The sequence below is a fragment of the Ips typographus genome, linkage group LG2 (assembly GCF_016097725.1).
Source record: "Ips typographus isolate SLU linkage group LG2, UJ_Ityp_2.0, whole genome shotgun sequence".
In the NCBI taxonomy this organism is placed as follows: Eukaryota; Metazoa; Arthropoda; class Insecta; order Coleoptera; family Curculionidae; genus Ips; species Ips typographus.
The window spans coordinates 19,170,053-19,195,361 of NC_138423.1; the positions used below are offsets into that span (position 1 = coordinate 19,170,053).

At 35.2% G+C, this 25,309-nt stretch overlaps 2 protein-coding genes and 2 long non-coding RNA genes across 15 annotated transcripts in view; 2 read left to right on the plus strand and 2 right to left on the minus strand.

The window, feature by feature from the left end:
- The window catches only part of Trpm (transient receptor potential cation channel, subfamily M), a 67,788-nt gene that overhangs the window by 40,179 nt on the left and 2,300 nt on the right, over positions 1–25,309 (plus strand). For 5 of the 12 annotated variants that reach the window (XM_081973281.1, XM_081973280.1, XM_081973279.1 and 2 more), the window contains 22 exons: positions 2,649–2,811; positions 3,276–3,489; positions 6,729–6,888; positions 9,133–9,480; positions 9,562–9,694; positions 9,752–9,981; positions 10,033–10,248; positions 10,305–10,482; positions 10,544–10,733; positions 12,983–13,194; positions 13,252–13,407; positions 13,951–14,007; positions 14,779–14,985; positions 15,040–15,284; positions 15,343–15,999; positions 16,059–16,179; positions 16,233–16,413; positions 17,880–18,125; positions 18,179–18,376; positions 18,560–18,628; positions 22,720–23,046; positions 23,304–23,526. In XM_081973281.1, the coding sequence (XP_081829407.1) occupies positions 2,649–2,811; positions 3,276–3,489; positions 6,729–6,888; positions 9,133–9,480; positions 9,562–9,694; positions 9,752–9,981; positions 10,033–10,248; positions 10,305–10,482; positions 10,544–10,733; positions 12,983–13,194; positions 13,252–13,407; positions 13,951–14,007; positions 14,779–14,985; positions 15,040–15,284; positions 15,343–15,999; positions 16,059–16,179; positions 16,233–16,413; positions 17,880–18,125; positions 18,179–18,376; positions 18,560–18,628; positions 22,720–23,046; positions 23,304–23,526 (4,731 nt within the window). The remainder of the gene's footprint in view (positions 1–2,648; positions 2,812–3,275; positions 3,490–6,728; positions 6,889–9,132; positions 9,481–9,561; positions 9,695–9,751; positions 9,982–10,032; positions 10,249–10,304; positions 10,483–10,543; positions 10,734–12,982; positions 13,195–13,251; positions 13,408–13,950; positions 14,008–14,778; positions 14,986–15,039; positions 15,285–15,342; positions 16,000–16,058; positions 16,180–16,232; positions 16,414–17,879; positions 18,126–18,178; positions 18,377–18,559; positions 18,629–22,719; positions 23,047–23,303; positions 23,527–25,309) is intronic. The other 7 variants (XM_081973284.1, XM_081973282.1, XM_081973289.1 and 4 more) reach the window with 6 other exon arrangements.
- LOC145724864 (uncharacterized) lies at positions 7,779–9,115 on the minus strand. Its single transcript, XM_081973341.1, has 3 exons — positions 8,744–9,115; positions 8,445–8,690; positions 7,779–7,986 (listed from the first exon to the last, which is right to left on the minus strand). Exons 1-3 carry the CDS (start codon positions 9,016–9,018, stop codon positions 7,836–7,838), a joined length of 672 nt encoding a protein of 223 aa, XP_081829467.1. The 5' UTR covers positions 9,019–9,115; the 3' UTR covers positions 7,779–7,835.
- On the minus strand, positions 18,468–22,784 carry LOC145724878 (uncharacterized). Its single transcript, XR_014177107.1, has 2 exons — positions 22,651–22,784; positions 18,468–18,684 (listed from the first exon to the last, which is right to left on the minus strand). It is a non-coding gene; the product is annotated as an uncharacterized LOC145724878 (long non-coding RNA).
- On the plus strand, positions 18,637–21,536 carry LOC145724877 (uncharacterized). Its single transcript, XR_014177106.1, has 2 exons — positions 18,637–18,825; positions 20,378–21,536. It is a non-coding gene; the product is annotated as an uncharacterized LOC145724877 (long non-coding RNA).

Sequence of the window (25,309 nt, forward strand, 5' to 3'; positions counted from 1 at the left end):
CCTACCTGCTCTTACAATAAATTGAACTGAAATTGAAACAACATGTTAAATAAATCACACAACAAAACCAAATTGATATGTATTTAATGCTGGGTAAATTTACAAAAGGAAATAAATAAGCAATCTATATCACAAAACCAAGAAGCAAGTTCTTAAAACACCAACAATTCTGTTATAAGTTAAAACACTGCTTTAGGATTTAATAGTCCCCAGGATACACACATTGCCTTTCCTTTCTTGCAAATTTTATGGAATAATTCTTGAAACGTTGGTATTGGGCTGTTATTGACTCGTTTGAATGCACCTATCTGTGATGTTCTTTCCAGATAATTTAAATTGAATGTGGTTGTTGTTCCTAAGCCAAAGTTTGATTGGAACTTTCCGCCTTTGTTTACCACCAAATGTTGCAAGTTTTCCAGTTTGGTGAAGAAAAATCTTATATTCTACGAAGGTCTCGCAATAACAACACTAATTAATAAACTTAAACAACCCTAAATTAAGTTTTTATTTATTCTGTTTGTAGTTTTTGGTGTTTTTCAACTTTTTAAAATTCCTAACCTCAAAATGTTTAGCTGACTGTCAGTTGGGACAATGCTCTATGTTGCCACATCTTCCACGAGCAGATGTAAACCTGGTGTATTGTTGGTTGCAGTAATAAACGGACGGATGAATTATACAGATTTCGAAAAAAAAAAGCATGCAAAACATGTGAGATTCTTAGAATGTTTTTTTTCAAAACAATATAGTTTTCTCATTTTCATTTATAATTGCTTAATGAAAGATACATATTGTGAGGTTTAAAGGAGGAATTTGTCAATACGGCAACGTCCAAACAGGTGATTAAAAAGATGGATAGCCTAGCTTGTAATAAACGACGTGCGTAAATTTCAATATGGCGGAGCACTTGATGACGTAACCGCCACGGGAAAAAAAATGAACCATACTTCGGTGTGGCAGCCCACTAAGAGAAAACAGAACAGACTGACAGCTGTCACTTATTTTCCACACCCTTATAATAACTATAAAGACTGTAATTTATTAAGTAGAAATCCTAATTAAACAAAAGCTTAGCCGGTGCACCAACACAAACGGGTTATGCTGTTAATTACACTGCAGTAGTGTAATGCCTTTAATCCATTTATAAAATTATATAGTATAACGGCCGCCGGTTTTGTGTAATGGACACACAATGTTACGACAGCCTTATCAAATTTATGTATAAAGGAAATCAAAGTAAACTGGTTACTCGGATTTACAAGAGAAGCAACAAGCTACCTTAAACACCAGTTATTTGTCAATGCTGCTGACAGTACACATTCTGTAATAATTTATTTTTAAACAAGTGAATAATATAATATATATTAGCTTCATTTAGAGTAAAACTGAAAAATTTAATCTACAGCAATTTAGAACCTATGGTTTGGAAATTTGAGACGGTAATAAAATAACTAAATTCGATATCCTATCGATTAAATACCGGAAGCCCCCAAAACCACAGTTCTAAATGCCAAAAGTCGCAGCGGAAATAACATTAACAGGGCGGGCAAACTTGGAAGAGGTTTTCCAGCTGACAAATGAAGGTCCGGTCGCTGAAACGGAGCATTTGGCAGTCTTCCAACCCCATCAATCAACGAAAACAAAAAGTAAGAGAACTCTGCTAATATATTAATCTTTATTAGTTTGGAGTGCGTGGAGCAGGACGAGATAACATAATTTATAAGGATATGATACACATTTTTCTTTTCTGGTTGATTAGTTTAGTTTGATTGATTTATTTGTGATCAAGTTACTTTTTTGTGACTTAACTACTTTTCAAGAGTCTGTGGCAAACGAACAATTTCTATTCTTCAGACTGTAATTGAATTCAAAAGAAAATAAAGTGTTTTTTTTTCGAAAGAAATAACTTTCCGTTTTCAATTTGTACAGGTGACAAAATAAGAGTTTTCAGTGAGTTATGATACGTGCAGAAAGCTGACGTTATTTTCGCTTGATATAAATATTTCATTTCTTGCACTGGCATAATGGCTGTTTATGGAACCAGTTACAAAATGTCAGATTGTAAAAAATGAATGTGTGAGATTAGCACAAGTGGTTTTGATCTTTTTGTATAATTTCAATAGAACGAGAATTTGGTTAACGCATGTATAATAATAAAAAATACATATTTACAAGTAAATTGTTTTGGGTTGTTCTGCAGAAATATTTGGGATTCTAGGGGTACAAAATATTAACCTTAACCTCCTTTCCTCATTATTCATTATGATCTATTGAAGATAAAAGTGTATAAGATGCTAATCATTGATGGATCTGAGATATTGCTTATCTGTTAACAATATTTTACATTTTTTTATCAATAAAATTAGGCTTGCAGATGATGAAGAACATATTTCATAAAGTATCCGAAGTGTAAACGTTTTATATTATTTCGGTTGTCCATATTTTAACTGTATCAATTAAACAACAAAATTCCTATTATCAATGTGCGTAAAAATGGATTATTTATTAAAATGACACTCATCCAGATCACACTAAAATTGCTATTACGCGCTCTTCAATCAATTCCAATTTGCAATTTAAACGGGGATTTTAGCCACTGAAATTTCGAAAATGGATTTACATTGCTATTCAAATTTTTTATTTTATTTTAGATGTTGCTGTGGACGCACTTTAGAACAGCACAAATACTTAACGGATCCAAATCCTATGGCCCCAGGGGAAATATGGTACCCCAGCAGATGTACAGTGGCGTATCCCACCGACGCCTATGGCACATTGGAATTCCAGGGAGGGCCTCACCCCTCCAAGGCCCAAGTAAGTACGCGTATCGAGTCAAAACATACCTTCACCCTTATCAATTTTGGATTTTCTGCTAACAAACTTTTAACCTGAAAGCTCTTGAACAGTTTCGGTGGAGATTGGTTTGAAAGTTGCCGAAGCAAACCGGGATAAGTTCTAGCAAGTTCGATGTTTCTCGTTGTAGCGTAAAATCATTTAAATAGAGATCTTTTCGGAAGTTTCCTGCTCGTTATTCGACCTGTATTTGTAAAGGACGATAGTAAACCTTTAGCAGTTTAGTGCGTTATCCGAACTCATTTGGCACAACAAACAAGCAAAACTTTTGCAAAAGTAACCTGTTTGTGTTTTAAACAATTTTGCGAGGCTTTTATCACCCTCGAACCATTTAAATTGTTCATTTTCGCTTGTCCACGCAGAACCAATTTCCTAATCACTTAAGTTAAAAATCGATATTAACTGTTAATCAAAAATTCTTGCAGTATATCAGAGTAGCCCACGATACAAAACCAGACCATCTAATGCAACTGATTACAAGAGAATGGGGCCTGGAACTGCCCAAACTGCTCATTTCAATCCAGGGGGGTAAAGCAAACTTTGAACTTCAACCTAAATTGAAGAAAGTGCTTCGTAAAGGCTTACTGAAGGCTGCCAGGTCAACAGGAGCTTGGATTTTTACCGGGGGTACCAATACTGGTAAGAAGTAACTCATTTTATTTTGTTATCCGTAAATCTGTAATTCTATAGATTTAAAAAAGTAGTAAGCATCAAATTACTGTGTATTATATTAAGTGAGTTATTCAGTGTTTGAGATACTTGAGTAGTAGGCTTTTTTTTTCAAATGGAAGTCAATACTTCCATTTGAAAAAAAAGAACATTTACAAATATTGGGTTTTCTCTAGAAGATCATAAATATAACGTATTTTTCCCTTGGTAATTTAATTGTGCTTCGCAATTTATTAACATTGTATCATGAAAAACTTTTTTTCTAGCTAAAACTAATAATTAGCATTTCGATGGATTACTTACTAAGTAGGTATCTGCAATACTGCTAAAAGCAGAAGTAATTATCTTTTAAAATATTACAGAGCAAGTCACTATAATTGACGGTTACGTCATTCTGTATATCGTTACATCAAAATTTACTCGTGTTTCTGTATATTTCGCAAATATCAATCCTTCCAATCCTAGGAAGTAGGCTTTCAGTTTGCTGCTTTTTCTTGACCAATCACAAACTACGAACCAGATATTTTATTTGTTTTAATTAGTCGTTTTTTTGGGTTCATCAACCAAAATACATGTAGTGGGTACTGTATTCATTTTCAGTCTACCAAAATACTTTATTTTTCAAGAATTACCTAAAAAAGAGAGAAAAACTTTGATTTCCACACTGACTGCTACAATCATTGAAATCTGCATTTTAAGGCTTTTACAAAAGTAAATATTATTTTTTATTATTTTGTTTGTGGTCTATGCTCAATTGTATACAGGGTATTACAGGAAATTATTATTTATTATTTATCCGTGCTTTCAGGGAATATTCAAAATATTTTTACAACAACGATTTAAGGAAAAAGTTAATTAAATAAACTTGAGTAACGCAGCGGACAAAGTATGACATTCCATACATGAAAAGGTTACGGTTATTTTGAATTAGCCAAATAAACCATTCAATAGATATAATAATAAAAATAGTCCACTAACAAAAAATGAGTTGATTATTAATTGGAAACCAACTAAATAATTCACAAAAATACCGTCATTGTAACTTATGTTTGTTTTATCTGCGAAAACCTAGCATAAACTTTCAGTTAACTCGAACTTAAAGTGCTTCATTTTAAGCACGGTTTTAGCCAAAGTTAATGTAACTTTCTAGTTTTAGAGTTAGTAACACTAACTTGTTCTAGTTGCATAATAAATGGGACTGGAAAACTGATGTTTAATTAAACCAACCGGACTTTTGCTTGTAGGGAATCAAATTGCAAAGTGACAATCTTGTATGTCTTCGTGATTAAACATACCGATAACAAATGGTAATTTTCGGATTACAAAGCCGATAATCAGCACTATTCAGAAAGTCATATTGTTAATAAAATCTATTTCGTATCGGGATGAACGTACATGAATAATCTGCTTAGCGGTCTCATACCAGAATAATGAAAACATGATTGTTTGTTTGTTGGGCGGTGAACCTCCATATGACAAACTTTGTTACAACCCCACCCATATTGTGTAGCTAATATTATGTTTTCGCTAGCAAATCCCTGGAATTTGATTACATCACATACAACTGTCCTATTTGGAAGATTACACAGTTGGTACCCTTTATAAGATGTTCAATCTGAATAGCAAACAATAGAAAGGGTTTGTATTTGTGACCAAGTTTAGGTTTTACCATACATTTAAGAAAATTATCATCCCAATTTATAAAGAGAAGTAGAAGTATATTTTCTCTCAGTGGAGTTGTATGAATACCAAAGGGAAGAAATAACAAACAGTTGTCTCCACAATATCATTATTTCAGCCTTCAAGAAGGTCGGCTCAACCAGTTTCGGACATAGAAATGCCCATCTGACACTACATACTAAAATCATTATTAATGTTATAAATAAATTAAAAAGTAAAGAAAAGCCATTTTTTCCATAATGAACGTTACATAACTTAAACATAAACGTAAAGTTAATATTTTCAAATCTTATTTCTGTTATGATTAGATGGAATCCGTAAGACATTTCTATGTGAAACGTACATATTTGTTTTCGATAAAATGCCGCTTTTCCTTAGGTATTGCGAAATAAACATAAATAAGGGTTTGAAAAAAATTAAACTTTGCATTTATGTTTATGTGTTTCTTACGTTGTGAAAGAGGCTTTTAGGGGAAAGATTTATATTTAGTTTACAAGAAAAGAATATCTTTTGGTACAATAATATATCCTACCAACATGTATATCGTAAACAAACGTCATAATGCGTAAAAAAAGATCATTAAAAGTCGAATAAGCTGAAGAAACAAAAGGAAAAAAAAAACAATTTGAAGGCAGCAGTAAAAAGGCTCATCTCTTCTGTCTTGGGCCAACAATATATTAGGCGCAACTTTATTTACGGCATTCAACAGAAGGATTTTCGGTAATCCCCGCAATGCCGAGCAGGGACAAAGGGCGAAAAAGAATAACCTGAAGGCAGATAAAGATCCCCTCCGATACAATTCCAAGTCGTTGGTAAAAATAATACTGCGACTGTTTTGTCACCTTTTTATGTGAGCCTGTTGCTTATGTTTCACTGAGGTATCAATTTAATACAACAATCCAATATGTAAACTGAGAAAACTCCGTTTGACTTAATCAATTCAGTCAGTTAAAGCTCTCACAGATTGAAACAAGAACGATCGAGGATTTCAGATCGAAGGCTCGACTTAAAACCGTAATTTAGTCTAAATTGAGGAAGAAAATGGACCCTAAAATTTGTGTTACATAAAGGCTAGCCAACCAGATAATGGGAAATCATCCATTTAGCCTCTCACAAAGTGCCTCGACAAAAAAATGAAGGTAAAATAGAATACTGTCTTTAAGTGGCTTAGCCTACTTTTTTCATACTTAAAGAGAGTATTTTCAGAAATAAAAGAGACCCCCCCATATGAAGGTTGTTGTGTACTTAATCTAAAAAACTCTTAATATTAACAACTCCCCGTTAATTTGAGGGCAGTATTTGTCATGACCGTGACACGTTTTGCATCAACACCAGCCCGCAAATTAATTGCTGTTCTGCAGCCGGCAAACTTAATAGAGGAGGTCGTTATTACAACCCGACCATCAGTAAATTTGAACAGTATAATTCGGCATGCATCTAGACGTGGAAACTCTGGCTAATTAATGTCGCTTTTAGGTTTTGAACTACCCTAATATAAACTTACCTAATTGGCTTTTTTCTCATTTCAGGGGTGACTAAGCATGTCGGCGATGCTTTGTTGCTCGAAAGGTCACAAAGGACTGGAAGGGTCAACACTTTGGGCATTGCCCCTTGGGGCATAGTCGAAAACAATCAGGATTTAATCGGGCACAACACTGAGGTGCCCTATCATTCAATTTCATCACCCAGGTGAGTTTCTTTATTAAGTGGAAATTCATGGTAGTTTGTCACATTTTTTTCCTTGTGGGAGGGTAAATCTGACAAGTCTACTATTGTGTAACCTCAATAAAACGTAACAAATTGTTACTTTGGATTTATTATTGTCTGTGTGACAGAAAATTGACTCTCTTCCCCGAAGTTCATGCATTCATACCACAGAAATAATAAATTGTCAAGATAATATCCTTAAATCGACCAGCGCAATGTCGTCATCTTTTACACCAGAATTTTTCTCTTCTATTTTTCATTTGGGTTCGATTCTCGCATATTGAAAAGGTATTCTTTGATCCGGAAAGTTTTACCGTTGAATAGGATTCAAATTAAACCGAAAATAGTTCCGTATTGAGAATAGATATGGTCTCATTTATCGAAGCAAATCACCGATTTTTAATAACATGCAAGTGAATGAAGTCCACAATTATTGTTCGAATGGTTTGCAATTCTGGTTTTATCAATGAATTCATTCATGTCGTTTAACATCAAACTGTGGTAAAAAACCTGCTTAATTCTAGCGTAAAATTAGAATTAAACTTCTTGACAGGTTTGTGACGAAACTAATCCAGTAATTTGACCAATATAGCCAATTCATAGTCAAAACGTCGGCATGTTATATCACGTTTGACCCTCGTCAACGTTTTCGACAAGTCGTAAGATGGGACACAATAAAGGAGCTATTTATACGCCCTGATGATGACGAATAGTTTGTCGGTCCTCCGGACCCTTTTGAGTGCCACAAGCAAAACTCGCATAACAAATTTAGACACGTTTCAACCAAAGGATTTAAGGGATTAGCTTAGTAATTGTCTGTCCTTAATTCCCTTTCAGGAAATTATTAATTGTACGGTTAGCGCAACGAGAAATTTACTGGTTTTAGCAAGTTTATTGAACCAAAAGTAAAATTACAGGTTTACGGATTTTTATCCTGGTATTTGAGTGAGGGTGCCGCATTCGAGAATGTCAAAGGCGCTGATGGTCCATTCCGAGTTTTTGTGGCCGTGGGTGTAATCCCGCAGGAATTCGGTTTGGAGAGCCACCAGAACCAGTCTGAGGGCGTTCGATTGTTCGTGCCTGTGAATTAAATTCCTGACTTAAAGCTAAATTGCTTAAGTGTTATTTTTGTTTGTTTTTTTTTTTTTTCATCCCACAGATTTGTTTAGCGAATAGTAATAGAGAGAAAAATAAAAATAGAGAGCCTCCTTTTAATGAGATCTAGACTGAAACCTGTCCTTAACAGTGTTCCAAAAGCGATTATTTAAAAGAAAACTCCTTGAGTTTAGTAATGAAGGTCACGTTTAATTTGCCAAGCAGGGGTTCCTGCTAATTGGCAAGACGGCGCCCTTTTGTTCTTCCACTTCAAGAGGAATTCTTTCCGTTTCCGTTCTAACCGTAAAGGCATTCGTCGGGTGCTTTTCCTGAACGAATTTAATTATTTCCAGTTATATTAATGCTCTGTGTAAGGTACAAGGGCAACAAGGAATGCAGGAAAACATTTTTTGCTTTAAATTGCATTTAGAAATTCCACTTACCACTTAAGACCCAGAATTCGCATTGCAACCCTACAATTCTTCTTTTGACCTTCTTTAACCAAGGCTATGTTTAAAGGCACCAGAATTTTGATATCGTCTGGTTGCAAAGCTATAATTTCTTTCTGGGCTTTAGTCAATCTTGTGGTCATGCAGTCGATAAGTTTGATTTTCGCCGAAAATGTCAACAAATTTTCCAGTTCCTCCGGTTGATCTCGGTTGATTATCTCTGTTATTTTACAAACAGCCCTGAAAGAGTTTTAATTTATTTTCGGAAAGCTAACTATTCATCAATACTTTACCTGGTGGATCCGTAAATAAAAGCACCTTCAGTAAAGTCAGGATCCCAAGACTTCTTCAATAGTTTAAATTTCAACTTGTTCTTCAGCCATTTCATGATTTGTGGTACATAGATGAGATCTGGTGTTTTTGGCAACCGCCTCCTGCTGACCTGGTGATGCCACCTTGTATGCATTTTCAACAAATTACAAAAAGTCGAGCTGGGGTTTTTGGGTTCCGTGGGAGTGACATTTTGAAAAGTTAAGTGCCTCACGGCACTTAAAGGCTTAAGAATCATTAAAATTAGTCTGTTTCACTAGAATTTTGTCGGAGTCATAATGATGAACCACTGATGATTTAGGGGTTGAGTGATTGATTTGCAAATGACTGACTGGTGATAACTTGTCGACAGATCTAAAATGGCGGCTCTAAACAACCGGCACGCGTATTTCCTGCTGGTGGACAACGGTACCGTGGCCAAGTACGGAGCCGAAATCATCCTGAGACGAAGGCTTGAAAAATACATATCCAAACAGAGATTATATCCTTGTAAGTTGGTTGTAAAACGAGTCAAAAGCATTAATTATTATTTTGTCATTGCAGTTACACAAAGCCCAATTCCCATCGTGTGTCTAGTGATTGAAGGCGGTACCAACACCATCAGAGCGGTACTGGAATATGTCACCGATGATCCTCCGGTACCAGTGGTTGTTTGTGATGGTTCTGGAAGGGCTGCTGATCTCATAGCTTTTATGTGCAAGTAAGCCCCCCAAGTATTGCAAATTTCAATACGAACTACAGTACGCTGTAATACTCTAATAAATTACATATCTGACTTTAGATATGAATGTTCCATGTTAAAAACAATGAAAGAATACATCATCGCAACCATTCAAAGGGCATTTGAAGTAGCCGCAGAACTGGCCGACGGCCTTTTCAGTGAACTAATGTTGTGCGTGGAAAACAAACATCTGGTAGATCAAACAACATTCAGAGATTTCAAGGAAATTCCTAAAACTTTTAAATTTCAGATTACGATATTCAGAATAGCAGACAAATACGACCAGAAACCTCAGGAACTAGATCAGATCATTTTGACGGCCCTGTTCAAATCTCAGCATTTGTCTCCCACTGAACAGTTAAGTCTGGCTTTAACGTGGAACAGGGCTGACATTGCTCGATCAGAAATTTTTATTTACGGCCAAGAGTGGCCTCCAGGCGCTCTGGAGGATGCTATGATGAAGGCGTTAGAGCACGATAGGTAAATGGTCACCTTTAATTATGTAACACTGACTAATTGAGTGTATGTTAGGTGCGATTTTGTAAAATTGCTACTGGAGAACGGAGTAAGCATGCGTAAATTTCTTACAATACCGCGCCTGGAGAATTTGTACAATTCAAAGCAAGGTCCTAGCAATACACTCAGATACATCTTAAGAGACGTACGGCCTCACATTCCAACTGGTTATGTTTACACTTTACACGACATTGGATTGGTCATTAACAAGCTGATGGGAGGAGCCTACAGGCAATACTTTACCTTTCATTTGTTATCGTTTTATTAAGTAATCCTTCAACCTTTAGGGCATTCTATACTAGACGGAAATTCCGTCCAATCTACGCCAAAGTGATGAATAAAGGGCAGAACATGACGACCAACGCTGCCTCTGCCCGGCAATTTGGAGCTATGAGTTTACTGGCAGGAGCATTGCCATCTAGTGCTAACCCTTGTCTGTTTGACTACCCTTTCAATGAACTTTTGGTAAATTTTTTATTTTCGAAATCAACGGTGATGATCATATATTAAACGTGTTTTGATTCAGATTTGGGCAGTGCTGATGAAGCGTCACAAAATGGCTTTGCTGATGTGGCAACATGGAGAAGAAGCTCTAGCTAAAGCTTTAGTCGCCTGCAAACTGTACAAAGCCATGGCCCACGAAGCTGCAGAAGACGATATGGAGACGGAAGTGTACGAGGAGCTGCGCTCTTACGGCAAAGAATTTGAGAATATCGGTATGTAGTCAGTTTAGAAGACCCTTGAGATGTGACAGTTGCTACTGTGCAAATGAATTATTACTGGCATTTTTAAGGGTTCCCTAGGCTAGGTTTTAGTTTGACTGTGACGTTTTGCACATGATCTATCTCAGTCAAATCACAACCCTTAACTACTTTGATGGTGCTTGTTGTTTGACTTCTAAAATTAAAATTAAAATTTATTTTCTACTCATCTCAACGCCCATTAAGTTATCTTTACAAGATGCTGGTTTTTCAAACTCAACCAGAGAATTGGTTAAAGAGACACTAGGTCAGTTAAGGCAAATTTAAGAAAAACCAAACTTTCTCTTTTTTTTTGCCTAAATCGGTTAAAATATGTATCTTTGTTTAGTCAACATGCTTTAGTAACATGTTTTTACAAACAAAACTATACAGGGTGGTCCAGTTTTAAATGTCAATAATTCACCATTTGATAGCCAATCAAAAAATAAGTTCACTTGCATTGTCTCATTTTTCTGAAAAACGTTTCCTAAGGAAGATACAGTCCTCCAAATTTCAATTTAAAAAATCGTTTTATAGTTTAAAACTGAACATTCAAGACTTGTGAAAGTCCAAATTTGTACTGAATAGTCTAAAAACTTTTTTACTACTAGGAATGGTCTTATGATTCGCTTTCTCAGACTGCCATCCTGGTTGAGTGTCTGAAACTGGCATTCAAGAACTAAAAAAAGTCCGGAAATCAAGACAAAGATTGTATTGTGCATGAAACTCATTTCTTACTACTAAAAATAATATAAAAGTTGACTTTTAATGCTAGAACTGACTTTACTAGGACTAAAGAGTCCAAAAGTATATTTTCAAGACTTTAATTGGTGTACAACTCAATTTTCTGGACTGGAAGGGTTTTTTTTTTTTATTTTCTTCTACAAGTCTAGAAGTAAATTAAATTTTCGGATATTTTATTTCTAAAAATTAGTTCACAAGACTATTATTGTAGCATTTGGTACCAACATTTTTTACTTTTATTACTGAAGAAACTTGACTTTTGGAAATAGTCTTAAACTCGATTTTTCAGTCTTAAAAAGCACTAAAAACAGTCTGAATTTCTTAGAGGTGCTACAATTTATTGCACCTATGAGTGTAGAAGTCAATTTAATAGTGAAGAAGCTTGAAATAACATTTTCAAGACTTTTAGGCCTGATAAGTCAAAAACTTTGTAAAGATAGTCTTGAAACTCGATTTGAGGCACTGAAAACAGCCTTAAAACACTAAAAACAGTCTAGTTTATTAAGAAATACCCGAATTTTTAGCACTGAGGTGTCTAGAAGTCGATTTAATAGTGACAAAGCTTGGAATGCCACTTTAAGTCTATGAAGAATGTAAAAATTGTTTTTTAAGTTTGCTATGTCAATAACTTGGTGAAGATAGTCTTGAAACTCGATTTTCCAAGCTGAAAGCAGGTTTGAAGCACTAAAAATAGTCCAGAATTCGAAGAAAATGAAAAGCAAAGTAAAAAGCACGAAAAGTTTGTTTTCAAGACAATTTTCATGAATCTAATGTTAATGTCCTGCATCTAAGACTTTTTTCATTTCAAGACTAAAATATTGAAATTTGTCTTCAAATTATGAAAACTTACTTCAAATGCAAATTTTAAACTTCTGATGTCACTTTTCATTAGTTCAGTCACATTTTGGGGTTCAAGTCAATTTTTAAGGTTTAAATGTATGAATTTGTAGTAACAAATTCTTGAAAAAGTAGTTTTTATGTCTACAAGTCAATTTTTGGTATTAAAGTCTTTCGATTTGCATGAAAACTGGTTACAAACACAATTTTTAAGCTTCTGAAATTTTTATCTTTTCTAATTCAATTTTCAAAAGTCTTTTAGTTTGTCTGAAAACTATGAAAACTGGCTGCAATAATATTTTTTAAACTTCTTTAGTGAATTTTCCGTTTCCAAGACAATTTTTAAGTTGGATTGGGTTAGTTTTGGGTCTTTGACCGTAATAACGTGTAATAAAGTGCTTGTTCCAAATTTGATCAATATTGCTCCAACGGTCTGACAGTTATGACAAAAAAAACGATTTTTTAAACAGAAATTTGAAGGACTGTATTTTCCTTAGAAAGCACTTTTCAGGAAAATGACATAATGAATGTCAACTTATTTTTTAATTGGCTATGGATTGGTGAATTATTGACATTTAAAACTGGACCACCCTGTAGAAAATGGTGTTTTAAAAAAACTAATACAAAATATGACATTATTGTAGCTTTGGAGGTGTTAGATTACTGCTACAGACAAGAAGACAGTCAAACTCAGCAACTGTTGACTTGTGAACTTCAAAATTGGTCAGGTCAGACTTGCCTCAGTCTCGCTGTGGCTGCCAATCACCGTGCACTGTTGGCCCATCCGTGTTCTCAAATAATTCTCGCTGATCTCTGGATGGGTGGTCTGAGAACTCGAAAAAACACCAACATTAAAGTACCCACAAAAAGAAACGCACACACAAAATAACAAACTGATGTTTGACTTGAACAGGTAATCCTGGGATTGATTTTTCCACCGTACATCTTGAAGCTGGAGTTTAAATCAAAAGAGGAGCTGCAATTGATGCCGCAAACCACGGAAGAGCATTTGGAGTTAGAAAACGATGACGACGACAAGTCAGACTCGGAAAAAAATCTGGATGGAGAGGTAAGTAGTTTTTTGTTAAATTTCCATACAAGGTTGCAGAATTTTTGAACAGTTTTCAGGAAGGATTTCAGTTATTGCTGGCGTAATTACTAATATAAATTTATGTTTTCCATTTTACTAACATTTTTTCTAACTTTTTGTAGCGTAGTAAAGCAGTAGGAAAACATAGAAAACACTATATACAATTTTATCAGAAAAAAGTAAGCAGTAGCTATAAATTTTTATGTTACATGTGTTTTTTTTATAATTTTGCACTTACACTACGACGTCGCTATTATAATGCACTGTGTAAGACACTTTTGGTTTTTATTGAATTTTTTGTTATAATTTACACTTTTTTCTTGGTGTTTTCCAGCTTCTTTGTGAGTAAACCACAGACAAAACTTTCTTTGGATTGCTATTAAGCTTCTAACTTTATCATTTGTGTTATTAGTGTTGACTGTGGTTGAACGCTACTTCTACATTTGTAAATAAGACATGTTTATTTCGTCTTGTAAACAAAAAGTGGGTATTTAATCAATTGGGTGATTTGTAAATTTTTAGAAGCGCACTAGAAGTTTGAGTATAAGGAGCAAGCCGCCAAATCCGACTGGTGTTAAGGTAGAGAGGGCCAGAACAATATGTTTGTCGTATTTTTGTCGTAAATTCGTCTTTATTTAGCTTTCTCTTTTTTAAATCAATTTGTTAATGACAGTGAGTTGTAGTACAAAAAGAGAAGGCTTTAGAGAACCCCTTTCCCACAAAACTAAAAATATTGTGTGTTTGAACCACTAGATTCCTTTCAGTATCTGTCGCTTACCACTTTCTGGCACAATAACCGAGCTTTTCGTGTTGATGAAAATGCGTTTGTCTCCTTTTCCATATTGGCTGTGACTTGTGCACGAAATTACAAAATTTATTAAACACAATCTACCACTGCCCAGAACAAAATATATACCAAACATGTAGCATTCAGTTTATTTTTTGAATGGTTGTACACTTATACTCATACTATATAAATTACACTTACACCACAGCGACGACTGCTAAACCTCGAAAAAAGTCAGTATTCAATAAATACTTCATCAAATGTATTCAGTTTTGTTTTATGCAATATAAATATCAGAGAGAGGTGGATTTATTAGAAACCACACTTTGACTAACACAACTTCCAATTTGTATAAAAACCTAAACAGCTTAAGCTACTATTTAAGCATCCAAATTAAATTTTTTTGTGCCATGCACCGAAGCAATAGATTCAAAATTACGTGACTGTGCAAGACTTTCTATGTCTTGTAATCCTTAACTAGTTCTGGTTTGGCAGTGGTCTGCTGGTTTGTCTTTTAATTGAGTATTGATGTACCATAATTTTGAATCTCCACATGGTTTTAGGCTTTACTAGCCGAGAATTTTCTGGCTAGAGACGCTGTAATCCACGAAAACGGCAAGGTCATGTCAGAATACGACGATGGCAACAAATACCACATATTTTTCACGGACGCCTACAGCGACAAAACTCCCAAACAACGCGAGCTGAGAATTAAGAAGAAACTGTACGAGTTTTTTACCGCTCCAATCACAAAATTTTGGGCCAATTCGGTAAGTCTTTGCTTCTACTCATTCGAAAGGTTTTAACCTAAACAATTATCGCAGATAGCGTACCTCGCCTTTTTGTTCCTGTTTAGCAACACAATTTTAGTGAAGATGGACGATGTTCCGTCTTGGCAGGAATGGTTGTCAATAGCGTTCGTCTGTTCCCTTGGCTGTGAAAAAATCAGGGAATTATTCTCGTCAGAACCGGTCGGAGTCACGCAAAAACTGGCCGTGTGGAGCTGGAATATGTGGAACCCGTGTGATATGGGTGCTGTCACGTTTTTCCTTGTTGGACTCAGTTTGAGGTAAGCATTATAGTCCAGCCTTACATTCTTCAACGCTCAACTGTTTTACCTCACATAGATTCAACAAAGACAGCTTCCAGGAAGGAAGAGTAATCTACTGCGTGAGCAGTATCTATTGGTACTTGCGAATTCTTAACATCCTCAGTGTGAACAAGTACCTTGGTCCTTTAGTGACCATGATGGGTAAAATGGTGAAGAATATGATTTATTTCGTGGTTTTGTTGCTCATCGTATTGATGAGCTTCGGTGTCTCCCGACAAGCTATTTTAAATCCTGATGCAGCACCCAGTTGGCGGATTGCCCGTGACGTGTTCATGGAACCCTACTTTATGTTGTACGGAGAAGTGTACGCAGACAAAATCGATCCAGAATGCGGTGAAGAAGAAGGCATGGTACCGTGCGTACCAGGTCGATGGATTTCACCCGTCATTATGTCGGTCTACCTGCTGGTAGCCAACATTCTGCTCATCAATCTACTGATTGCCGTGTTTAACAACATATTCAACGAGGTCAACTCTGTTGCGCACCAAGTGTGGATGTTTCAACGTTTTACTGTCGTGATGGAGTACGAGCAAAAACCGTTGTTACCGCCTCCATTTATTATCTTCTGTCACATATTTCTTTTGTTTAAATACATCAGAAGAAAGTTGGAAGGCAAGGAGGAGAGCTACGATAACGGGTTGAAGCTCTTCCTTGACAGAGACGAAATGGAAAGGTGAGCATAACATTTAAACCAGCACAGGTAACCTATAGAGTTATGGTTATTTTGCATAGGTTATACGACTTTGAGGAGGACTGCGTCGAGGGTTATTTCGCTGAACAGGAAAATAAATTACAACAATCTACCGAGGAAAGAATCAAAGTTACCACTGAACGAATCGAACATTTGACACAGGTTGGCATGTTGAATGTTCAAGTAGCAGCAAAAAAATTGTTTCTTTTTGACAGAAAGTCGAAGACATTCATACAAAGGAAAATATGCAGACTACGGTGTTGCAAAACTTGGAGGTTCGTTGCAGGAAGTTTACGGAACAACTAACCGATATTACCAACGAGTTGGAAACTATGAAACAAGTGGTGCATAGGCAACAGTCCTGCAATTTAATAACTCCTCAAGCCACACTTGTCGGTAAGTTAATTACGTAATCTTACACATATAAACGTGTTTTGTTGAAAAAAAAAATGAAATAGCCTTACAAAAGATTTACATTTCGAAAAAGAAATTCTGGATCATGTTTTCTGAAGATTATTTCGTTCCTATCAATTTTGACCAATCGCTATCAAGAATTAGTATAACAAATGTAAATTTTAAGTGGAAAAATCACTTAACAACTGTCAACTTAGCTGTCAGCAGTTTTTCCGGAAAAAATTCGAAAAAATTTCACACTCCTCACAGCAACATAAAGAATAATGTTACCCTTTCTAGCTTGAAAGTTATTGTTCTTATTAATTATTGTTCTTATTGTTTTAATTAAAATAAAATGTTTATTTAACTCAGGAAGTAATCTTACCAAATATCCCTCGTGCATCTAATTTTTCCTGTGGAAAAATTAAATGCACTAGGGATATTACCCCCGACAATTCCACTCATGTACAAAAAATGCCATATATACGTCATCAAAACACGGTTTGCTATCGGCTAATAAGGAAGGAAGAGAGTTTGCTAGCGGATAAAAAAATCGGATAAATTTTGCTGTTGATTTCATCGTTACCACGGATTTTCACTATACTTCTATTGTTGCAATGTCTCACCTTGAGATTTTTGCTGGCACTGTCAATTTTGATTTTTGTTCGTATTGTTTTGGTTATGGCTCGCTTCGGATAGAGTTTTACTGCAGAAAATCAAAAGAACCAGAAAAATATATTTCTGCCAGTACATGGCAGTAGTTATTGATTATATTCATGGAATTGTCTTATCAAATACCATTCGAGCTCAGATTTTTAACAGGATAATTTTTCCGCTTGTCTTCTCATACTTTCTTTATGGTACAAAACTCGACCTGTTTGGCAAAATCACTCGAGCTGCGCTCTCGTGATTTAGTTACAACAGGTCTCGTACAGTTACACCAAAAAGAAAGTGTTCTAAGTCAAGCACAAAAATTATCCGGCTAAATCTGAGCTCTTATGGTATTGCCCCCGACAATTCCACTCATGTACAAAAAATGCCATATATACGTCATCAAAACACGGTTTGCTATCGGCTAATAAGGAAGGAAGAGAGTTTGCTAGCGGATAAAAAAATCGGATAAATTTTGCTGTTGATTTCATCGTTTCCACGGATTTTCACTATACTTCTATTGTTGCAATGTCTCACCTTGAGATTTTTGCTGGCACTGTCAATTTTGATTTTTGTTCGTATTGTTTTGGTTATGGCTCGCTTCGGATAGAGTTCTACTGCAGAAAATCAAAAGAACCAGAAAAATTTATTTCTGTCAGTACAAGGCAGTCGCAGTCTTATTATATTATTGATTGTATTCATGGAATTGTCTTATCAAATACCATTCGAGCTCAGATTTTGAACAGGATAATTTTTCCGCTAGTCTTCTCATCTTCTCTTTGTAATTAATTATTTGTTTTTGTCTTTAATACTAATAGCTGAAGAGTCGCGTGAAAGAACTGTCAGTGACCGATCTGAGGTTTTCTCCGAAGACGAATCGTCTGTGCTTTGTCAACTTTTGGCCGCCCAATATCCAAACAAACGCAAACCCATAGTGCGTTCCTTAACGGAAGTGAGGCCGGACGCGTTTATTTTTGACAACGGTCAACACATCGAATATAGATATTCGGAAGACGACGATTCCCATGAAAAAAAAGAACATTTAGATAATATTTCCGTGGCCGGTAAAGAATTTTTTTTACTTCTTGATTAGTTTTGACACCAAATCTTGTAACAGGAAGTAGATCAACTCTAAACCTTCTACGTCAGAGAACTAAAAGTAGCGATTCCAAGACATCGATCGAGAGTGACAGGAATTCTCTGGACATCCCTGCCGATGATATCGCTGCCTTGAGCATGGACATTCTTAGAACTCGAGCCGCTCAGAAACGACGAGATTCTGATACGATTATGAGAGGATCAGAAAGCGTCACCGGTAAGTTCAGTTTCCCGTTTTTTGTGCTCATCTTACCAACCTCGTCACGACTGTTTCGTTTTGTTTATAGTGACTATACCGACTTGTGATGTCATTTACATAGTATTTCTCTAATCCAATTAAACACATTAACAATAATAATTATTGTTTTTCCGACGTTTTCTTAACGCTGCGCCGGTCTAGCATGCGACTTCCGGACAACCTTTCTCACTCCAAAAAGTTTATCTTTCTGCCACATATTCCGGAAATTAGGTAGGCTATCGTGTGTATGTTTTTGTGGCCCTCATTTCTCTTCATCGTTCTTCCACCTGAAAATAGCGCCATTTCATAAACGACTAGCGAGGAAGACAGCGACATTTAGAAAACGTCATTTTCAAAGCATGAATTAATTCATTTGATGTTTAGTGTAATAAATTAGTGTCATCTTGTATACAGGGTAGTCTAATACTGTTCTCGCGGACTGAGTTTACCCGTGCGTCATCCCCTTGTGATTTAGAAGTAGACATGCATTATTGACTTCATCCTTGTCTATTGTTCACTTTCAGAAAGGGTAAATATCTAAGTGAATGTCTTCCAAAAAAAACATTTACAGATTAGCGCTTCTATTTCAGTCATTGTCAGTTTGACAACCTTCGAAATTTATTTGATTTGTTTACTATTAATTCTTTTTCGTTTCTTTGTGTTGTTAATCATTTATAAAGTTTTCTATTTACCACACCACCACAGTTTTTTTAAGAGCTATTGTTTCTACGCTTTTAACATTCTGTAAGTACTTTCATAATATTATTATTAATATTTTTATTTTTTTATGTCGGCTGTCACGATCTAACCAAAATTGGCACAATTACTAACCTGTTTTGAAAAAAAGTGGGAGTGTCTATTATGGTTTTTATTTAGCCATTTGGTTTTTCCTAAATTCGGAATTACTTACTATTACAGTATTTTTTTAGAAAATGCCTGGAAAAATTCCCCACAGACAAGCCCAGCAGTTAATTCTTAACCTTTGTGAATATTTTGAATTGGAAAAAACCAATGGAGAACCTTTAGAAGCTTTATCATCTGTTCAAGAAGAAAATAAGAAATTTTAAGACCTTACATATTCTTACTGATGTATTTTTTTTGATACTAGAAGGTTGTAGCTGCTTTGAAAATTTCCCGCAAAACTGTTTATTCGATTCGGAAAAAACAAGCAAGTAATCTTATGATTTTCTCACCTAGAAAACGTAAATCGAGATGTTATCGACGGGCCAAGACCACTGATTTATCTGAAAGCATTAAAATGGATGTTTGAAATACATTATATGATATGTACAACGATAGTATGTGAATAATAGTAAAATATATCTACTTTTGTAAGAAACATCTATTAACATTTCATTGTTTCCAAAGACTGAGATTTTTGAGTTATATTATAGATTTTTCATAAAAATTTCTTGAAACATATTAATAATAAAGTCATAGAAAAATAAAATAAGCGTCTAAAATGTTTTCCAGCGGGTTTAAAATAAAATAAGTGGATTGCAACCTGAAAATGAGATATGAGATTTTACACCATCACTCAGAATGTCTTATTAAATTTTTAATTTGTTGTATTTATTTTATAGAAACATGTAACCATCCAGAACCTAAATCAAGAGCTTAAAGTTAAAGAAATACTACATATTGGTGATACATCTCTGCGAATTTTGGTAAATAAATTAGGTTTCAAATTTAGACGGAATTCTATGATCCAAACGGAGACTCATAAATAAAAAATGTTATTTCGGTCAAGATATTTTTGATTTGCTTTGGTATAAGGTTGTTTTAGTGCAAATTTGCAGCCAAAGATCTCTACTTTCTGACTGACAATACACGCAAAATTTTAAACGTGACGAAGCTTTAGACACGCCCTTTTCTATAATATGAACACAACAGGTTTGTTGACGAAAACTTGATTCATATGATTATAAATGACGTAGCCTTCGTGACGCACGGGTAAACTCACTCCCCGAGAACAGTAAGCAGGGCGATTGGTTTTTAAAAAGTTATCTTGATTCAAGGTTTTAAGGGTGAAAGACACTTAAAATCCAATCGCATATTTTGCCTAATAGCTTACACAGCCTATACAGAGTGGGACAAAAACACTTTTAAATGGAAAGTACTTTTTTAAATAAATATAACCAAAAACGTACACCGGTGTGTTAGTTTCAAATTTAACTTTTAACAATTAAACTTTATGATTATTTGTCTCAAAATTTGTAAATACGAACTTATTAAATATTGTTTTGGCCGAAAGTTAAAAATCTATGGACTCACTAAAACACGGTTAAATGAATCTAATATTAGAGATGGTGAGAGGCAGAAAGATGGTTAAATAGTGAAAATTGTATATTTTGATAGTATTTTGAAAAAAAATTAAATATCTTTGTAATGCAATTATTACACAAAATATGTTGTTTACTTGATACTTTATGAATTTTCAATTACTCTTACAATACCAGAACCACTCAAATACTGAAGATGGATTTTCAACAAATCTTATTTGTGTAATAAACATCCGATATTGCATATTAAATTACACTTCCTATCAGAGCTGTCGGTAGTTGAATTACTTTAATTGGAAAATGTAGTTCAATTAATTTTAAGTAATTGAACTACTGTAATTAGATTACTTTTCAAAAACAATATTTGTAATTGATTTTTCAATTATTCAGCAAAAGTAGTTGTAATTGGTAATCGATTTTACGATTTGTTCTGTAATTGAACCACTTTGAAAGTAGTTGAATTACTTTCAGAGTAATTATATTACTTTTAGAGTAATTGAATTACTTTCAGAGTAATTGAATTACTCTCAGAGTAATTGAACTACTTTCAGAGTAGTTGAATTACAAATAATGTTAAAATAATGGAACTACTTGTTTTTGAGGTTAGATACGATTGTTGTGTTTTGCGTGGTCCAGAAGTAGCGGTTTACTGAACCGGGTTCAGAGCGGCGTTTTGGTTGGGTAAATGAAAAAATAGAAAAAAGTTAGAAAGTTGCGATTTTTGCTGCCTGGTGTAGTATTTTGTTCTCTTCATTTTAACATTAAACAACGCTATAGGTTGCATTTAATTTTTTTGAGTTAGGCGGTAAAATAATATTTCTTTGTAAAAAGCGCCACCTGTGGACGAAAGAAAACAACTTTAAATAATTATTTATGGAGCATCTAATAGAAAAAAACCTGCTCTTTTCAATGGTGCCAAACTTAATGTTCTACGACAAAGGGTTTCGAAGTTATCGCAGTTTTTTTAAAGCAACTTTTGACTTACCCCCACCACTTTAAGTCAAGAAATGGAGAAAAAATGTTTTAATCAAAGTTGTTGCTAGTAAACGTAGCTTCCGTTTGCAAGTATTTTCAAAGTGCCATTGTATTTGAAATTTTGGAGATATGCACTTTTTTTTAGTTAAAGTTGTTAGTACGCCCTCTGGAGGACATTTCCTGAAACTGAAAATATTTTCTAGCGATTCTTTTGGCCCCTTTTTATAACAAAAATTTGTTTTCAAAGCTCTACGATTAACCGTTAAGTCAAAAAAGCCGAGTGCCACTCTTATTTGGACACCCTGTACATTTACTACTGCCAATAAATAAATTACTTTTTAGTAGTTCAATTACATTTGAGTAGTTCGATTACATTTGAGTAGTTCAACTACATTTTATCAGTAATTGAATTAGTGCCAGTAGTTGAACTACTGTAATTGTCTATTAATTCAACTACTTTACTGAAGTAATTGGTAGTTCAACTACATTTTAAAAACATTGACTAATTGTAATTGAACTACTTCCACGAATTTGAGAGTAGTTGGTAATTGTAATTTAATTACTTTTTTTGAGTAATTGCGACAGCTCTGCTTCCTATAGTATCGCAAAAATTTGAAAACTGTCAAAAAACACTTCAAATATTTAGAGATCCAGTAAATTAACAAATAAGATTTAGTGAAGAAAACTGACTCTGACTGAACAGTCATAGTATTAAAATAGATAGTTAAAAAATCAATACTTTTATTAATCTAGCATTATACAATTTCATAAAAAAAAGTTGAAAACACGGATGAAACCGTGTGCAATCACAGAACAGTTTTTGCCTTTATTAAAAAAGTAGTTTCTATTTTAAAGTGTCCAATTTGGCTCACCGTATACATGTATTAATGTTTTTTTGGTGTGTTTATGTTTACACATACTTATTACAAATTTCTGTATTAGCATTCTATTTACACTACTCTAGATAGTCACCTTCCTAGCCCTAGTAAAACTTACAAACACAAGTTAGTACACAACATCAAGTAAAAACTTTCATGCAAACCATATACAATCCCCCATGCTTAGGAGAAGACACGTCATCATCATCATCGACCAGCAAAGCCACTTTGGGTAGACGTCAATTTTCCCAAACGCAATCGGAACCAGAAACTACCGATTTGCCTGCGTCAGCTTCCGGTCAGCTGGCGCAACAGCCATCTTTCGATAGAAGCGTGACATTTACCGAGCCGAAAATTAAGGTGATCCCGCCCAGTGGGCGGGGCAGTCTTCTAATGCACATGCATAGCGAGTATGCGAGCATCACTGACGAGCTGGAGACCGTTTGCGGACTACTGAGTCCGCCCAAAAGTCCTGGATTGCTGAGTCCGCCCAGGCCGGAACAATCGCCGCCAAGTAAGTGGCGCCGTCGTCGATGCACTCACTGTTTTGTGATTGTTAGGTGGTGGATGTCGCATTTTATCCGTTTCCAGAACGACTGCGCACCTGATTATTGCACGGTTGTCGTAATAGACTCACTCACCCTGTAGTGCATGTGTTACCTGGATGTTACCGTATTAACCGTTTATGATCTCATGAAATTGTTTATTAGATAATGCACTTTAGTTGTAGCACTTTTGTTTTTAAGTTGGTTTGACGTGATTTTTGTGTAGGTACTCGAAAACGTCACCTTTCGGAAATGTCGAACCCGGAAATCGCCATCAACTTTGAAAAAGAACATCTACGAAGCGCCGAAGAATGCGACTACATGGTAATGGAGAATTTGATTCAGCGAAGGTATGAGGCCGAGCTGGAAGAAAACGACGAGACAATGGTTGCAGAGACTTCCAGAACTCCTGCATTGTTAAGCGTGGTTGCCGAAACGAGAGAAATTAGGTAAAAATTGTATTTTTAGTTATTATATTTTTCACGCACCTGTAAACACAGAGTAGTGTTTGATTCAGTTCATTAAATCCGCATTAACGAAAAGATATAAATAGAAATTATCTACTATTCCTTGTCATTGTAAATTTCAGAGTATTCTAACATTCCACATAATAAACGACTTTCTTCTTCTTTTTCTTCTATTGCCCTATCCGATTACGGACGTTGGCTATCATCATGGCTATGCTGATCTTATTGGCTGTGCATCGGAACAGTTCAGTAGATGTTGCTCCAAACCATTTTCACAAGTTAGCCAGTCATGAAATTCTTCTTCTTCCAGGCCCTCGTCGGCCATCAACTTTGCCTTGGATAATGTGTTGGAGAATTCTTTATTTGTTATTTCTCATGATATGGCCAAAATACTTTAATTTTCTACGCTTCACAGTAAGCATGATTTGAGGCTCACATCCCAGAGTACTTCTTCGTTTGTAATTCTTTCTATCCAAGAGATTCTAAGAATTTCTGTGAAAATCCACATTTCAAAAGCTTGTAGCTTTTTTCCCACAACGTCTGACAGCGCCCAAGCCTCCACACCGTACAGAAGAGTGGAGAATATAACACATGACTATTCTCTTCTTTAGAGCCAGATTTAGATCTCGACCTGACTGACTTTCCCCTAGTGGCGGATATAGTGAACTGAATCGTAATTTGTAATTTGGTAAAACTAGAATTTGACTAAGATATACAGGGTTTTTCAATGAAAAGTAGCCACCCTAAATATCTTCCAAAATAAGTTCTCTGTTAAAAAATGCTAAGACACGTCATCAAAGATTGCAAGGGGGACATCTTTTTACGTAGGATTTGAATTTTTGCCATCAGCCCCTTTGCCGTCATAGCCACCCCCACTAAGTTTTCAAATGGCACCATACCCTGTGTGACACATCGTTGGAAAGGGTATTTCATAAGGAATTAATTGCACTATTTTATTTGTACATTTGCTTTGAATTGAGACCAAAAAAAATTAAAAATACGTTTTGTGTTTATTTTTTGTTAACTGCAGAAATAATAGCAAATAGCGGTTATCATTTAATTAATGGCTCAAAATAACCTCCGTTAACTTCCATACAATAATACAAGCGACTTTGGATGAGTTCGCGAACATTTGTGAGGACTTGCAGTGTCAGTTGTCGGCATTCATGTATTATTCTCTGCCTAAGGTCTGCAATATTGGCCGGCTGTGTTGCATAGACTATAGATTTTAAATGCCCCCATAGAAAAAAGTCCAACGGAGTGAGGTCGGGTGATCTCGCAGGCCATTCCATGGGACCACGTCTACCAATCCATCTTCCAGGAAATCGATTGTTTAGATATTCTCGAACGGGAAGTGAATAGTGTGGAGGTGCACCGTCTTGTTGGAAAATTAGTTGATTTTCAAATAAATTTTCATCATTTTCTAGTAGCTCTGTTATGGTCGGATCAACAGTGGTGTCAAGAAACTCAAGATAAGTAGCGCCATTCAAATTACCGTCAATAAAAAACGGACCAACGATGTGGTCTCCTAAAATACCTGCCCAAACATTAAGTTTTTCTGGATATTGGGTATGGGTTTCCCTAAACCAATGTGGATTCGTGTCTGACCAATACCTACAGTTATGCCTGTTCACTTCTTCATTCAAAAAAAAACATACACTCATCACTGAAGCAAATATTGTACAACAAGTTCACGTTGTTTGTCAGATTAGTAGACATAATTTCACAAAATTGTAGTCTTCTATCATAGTCATCTTCGTTTAAT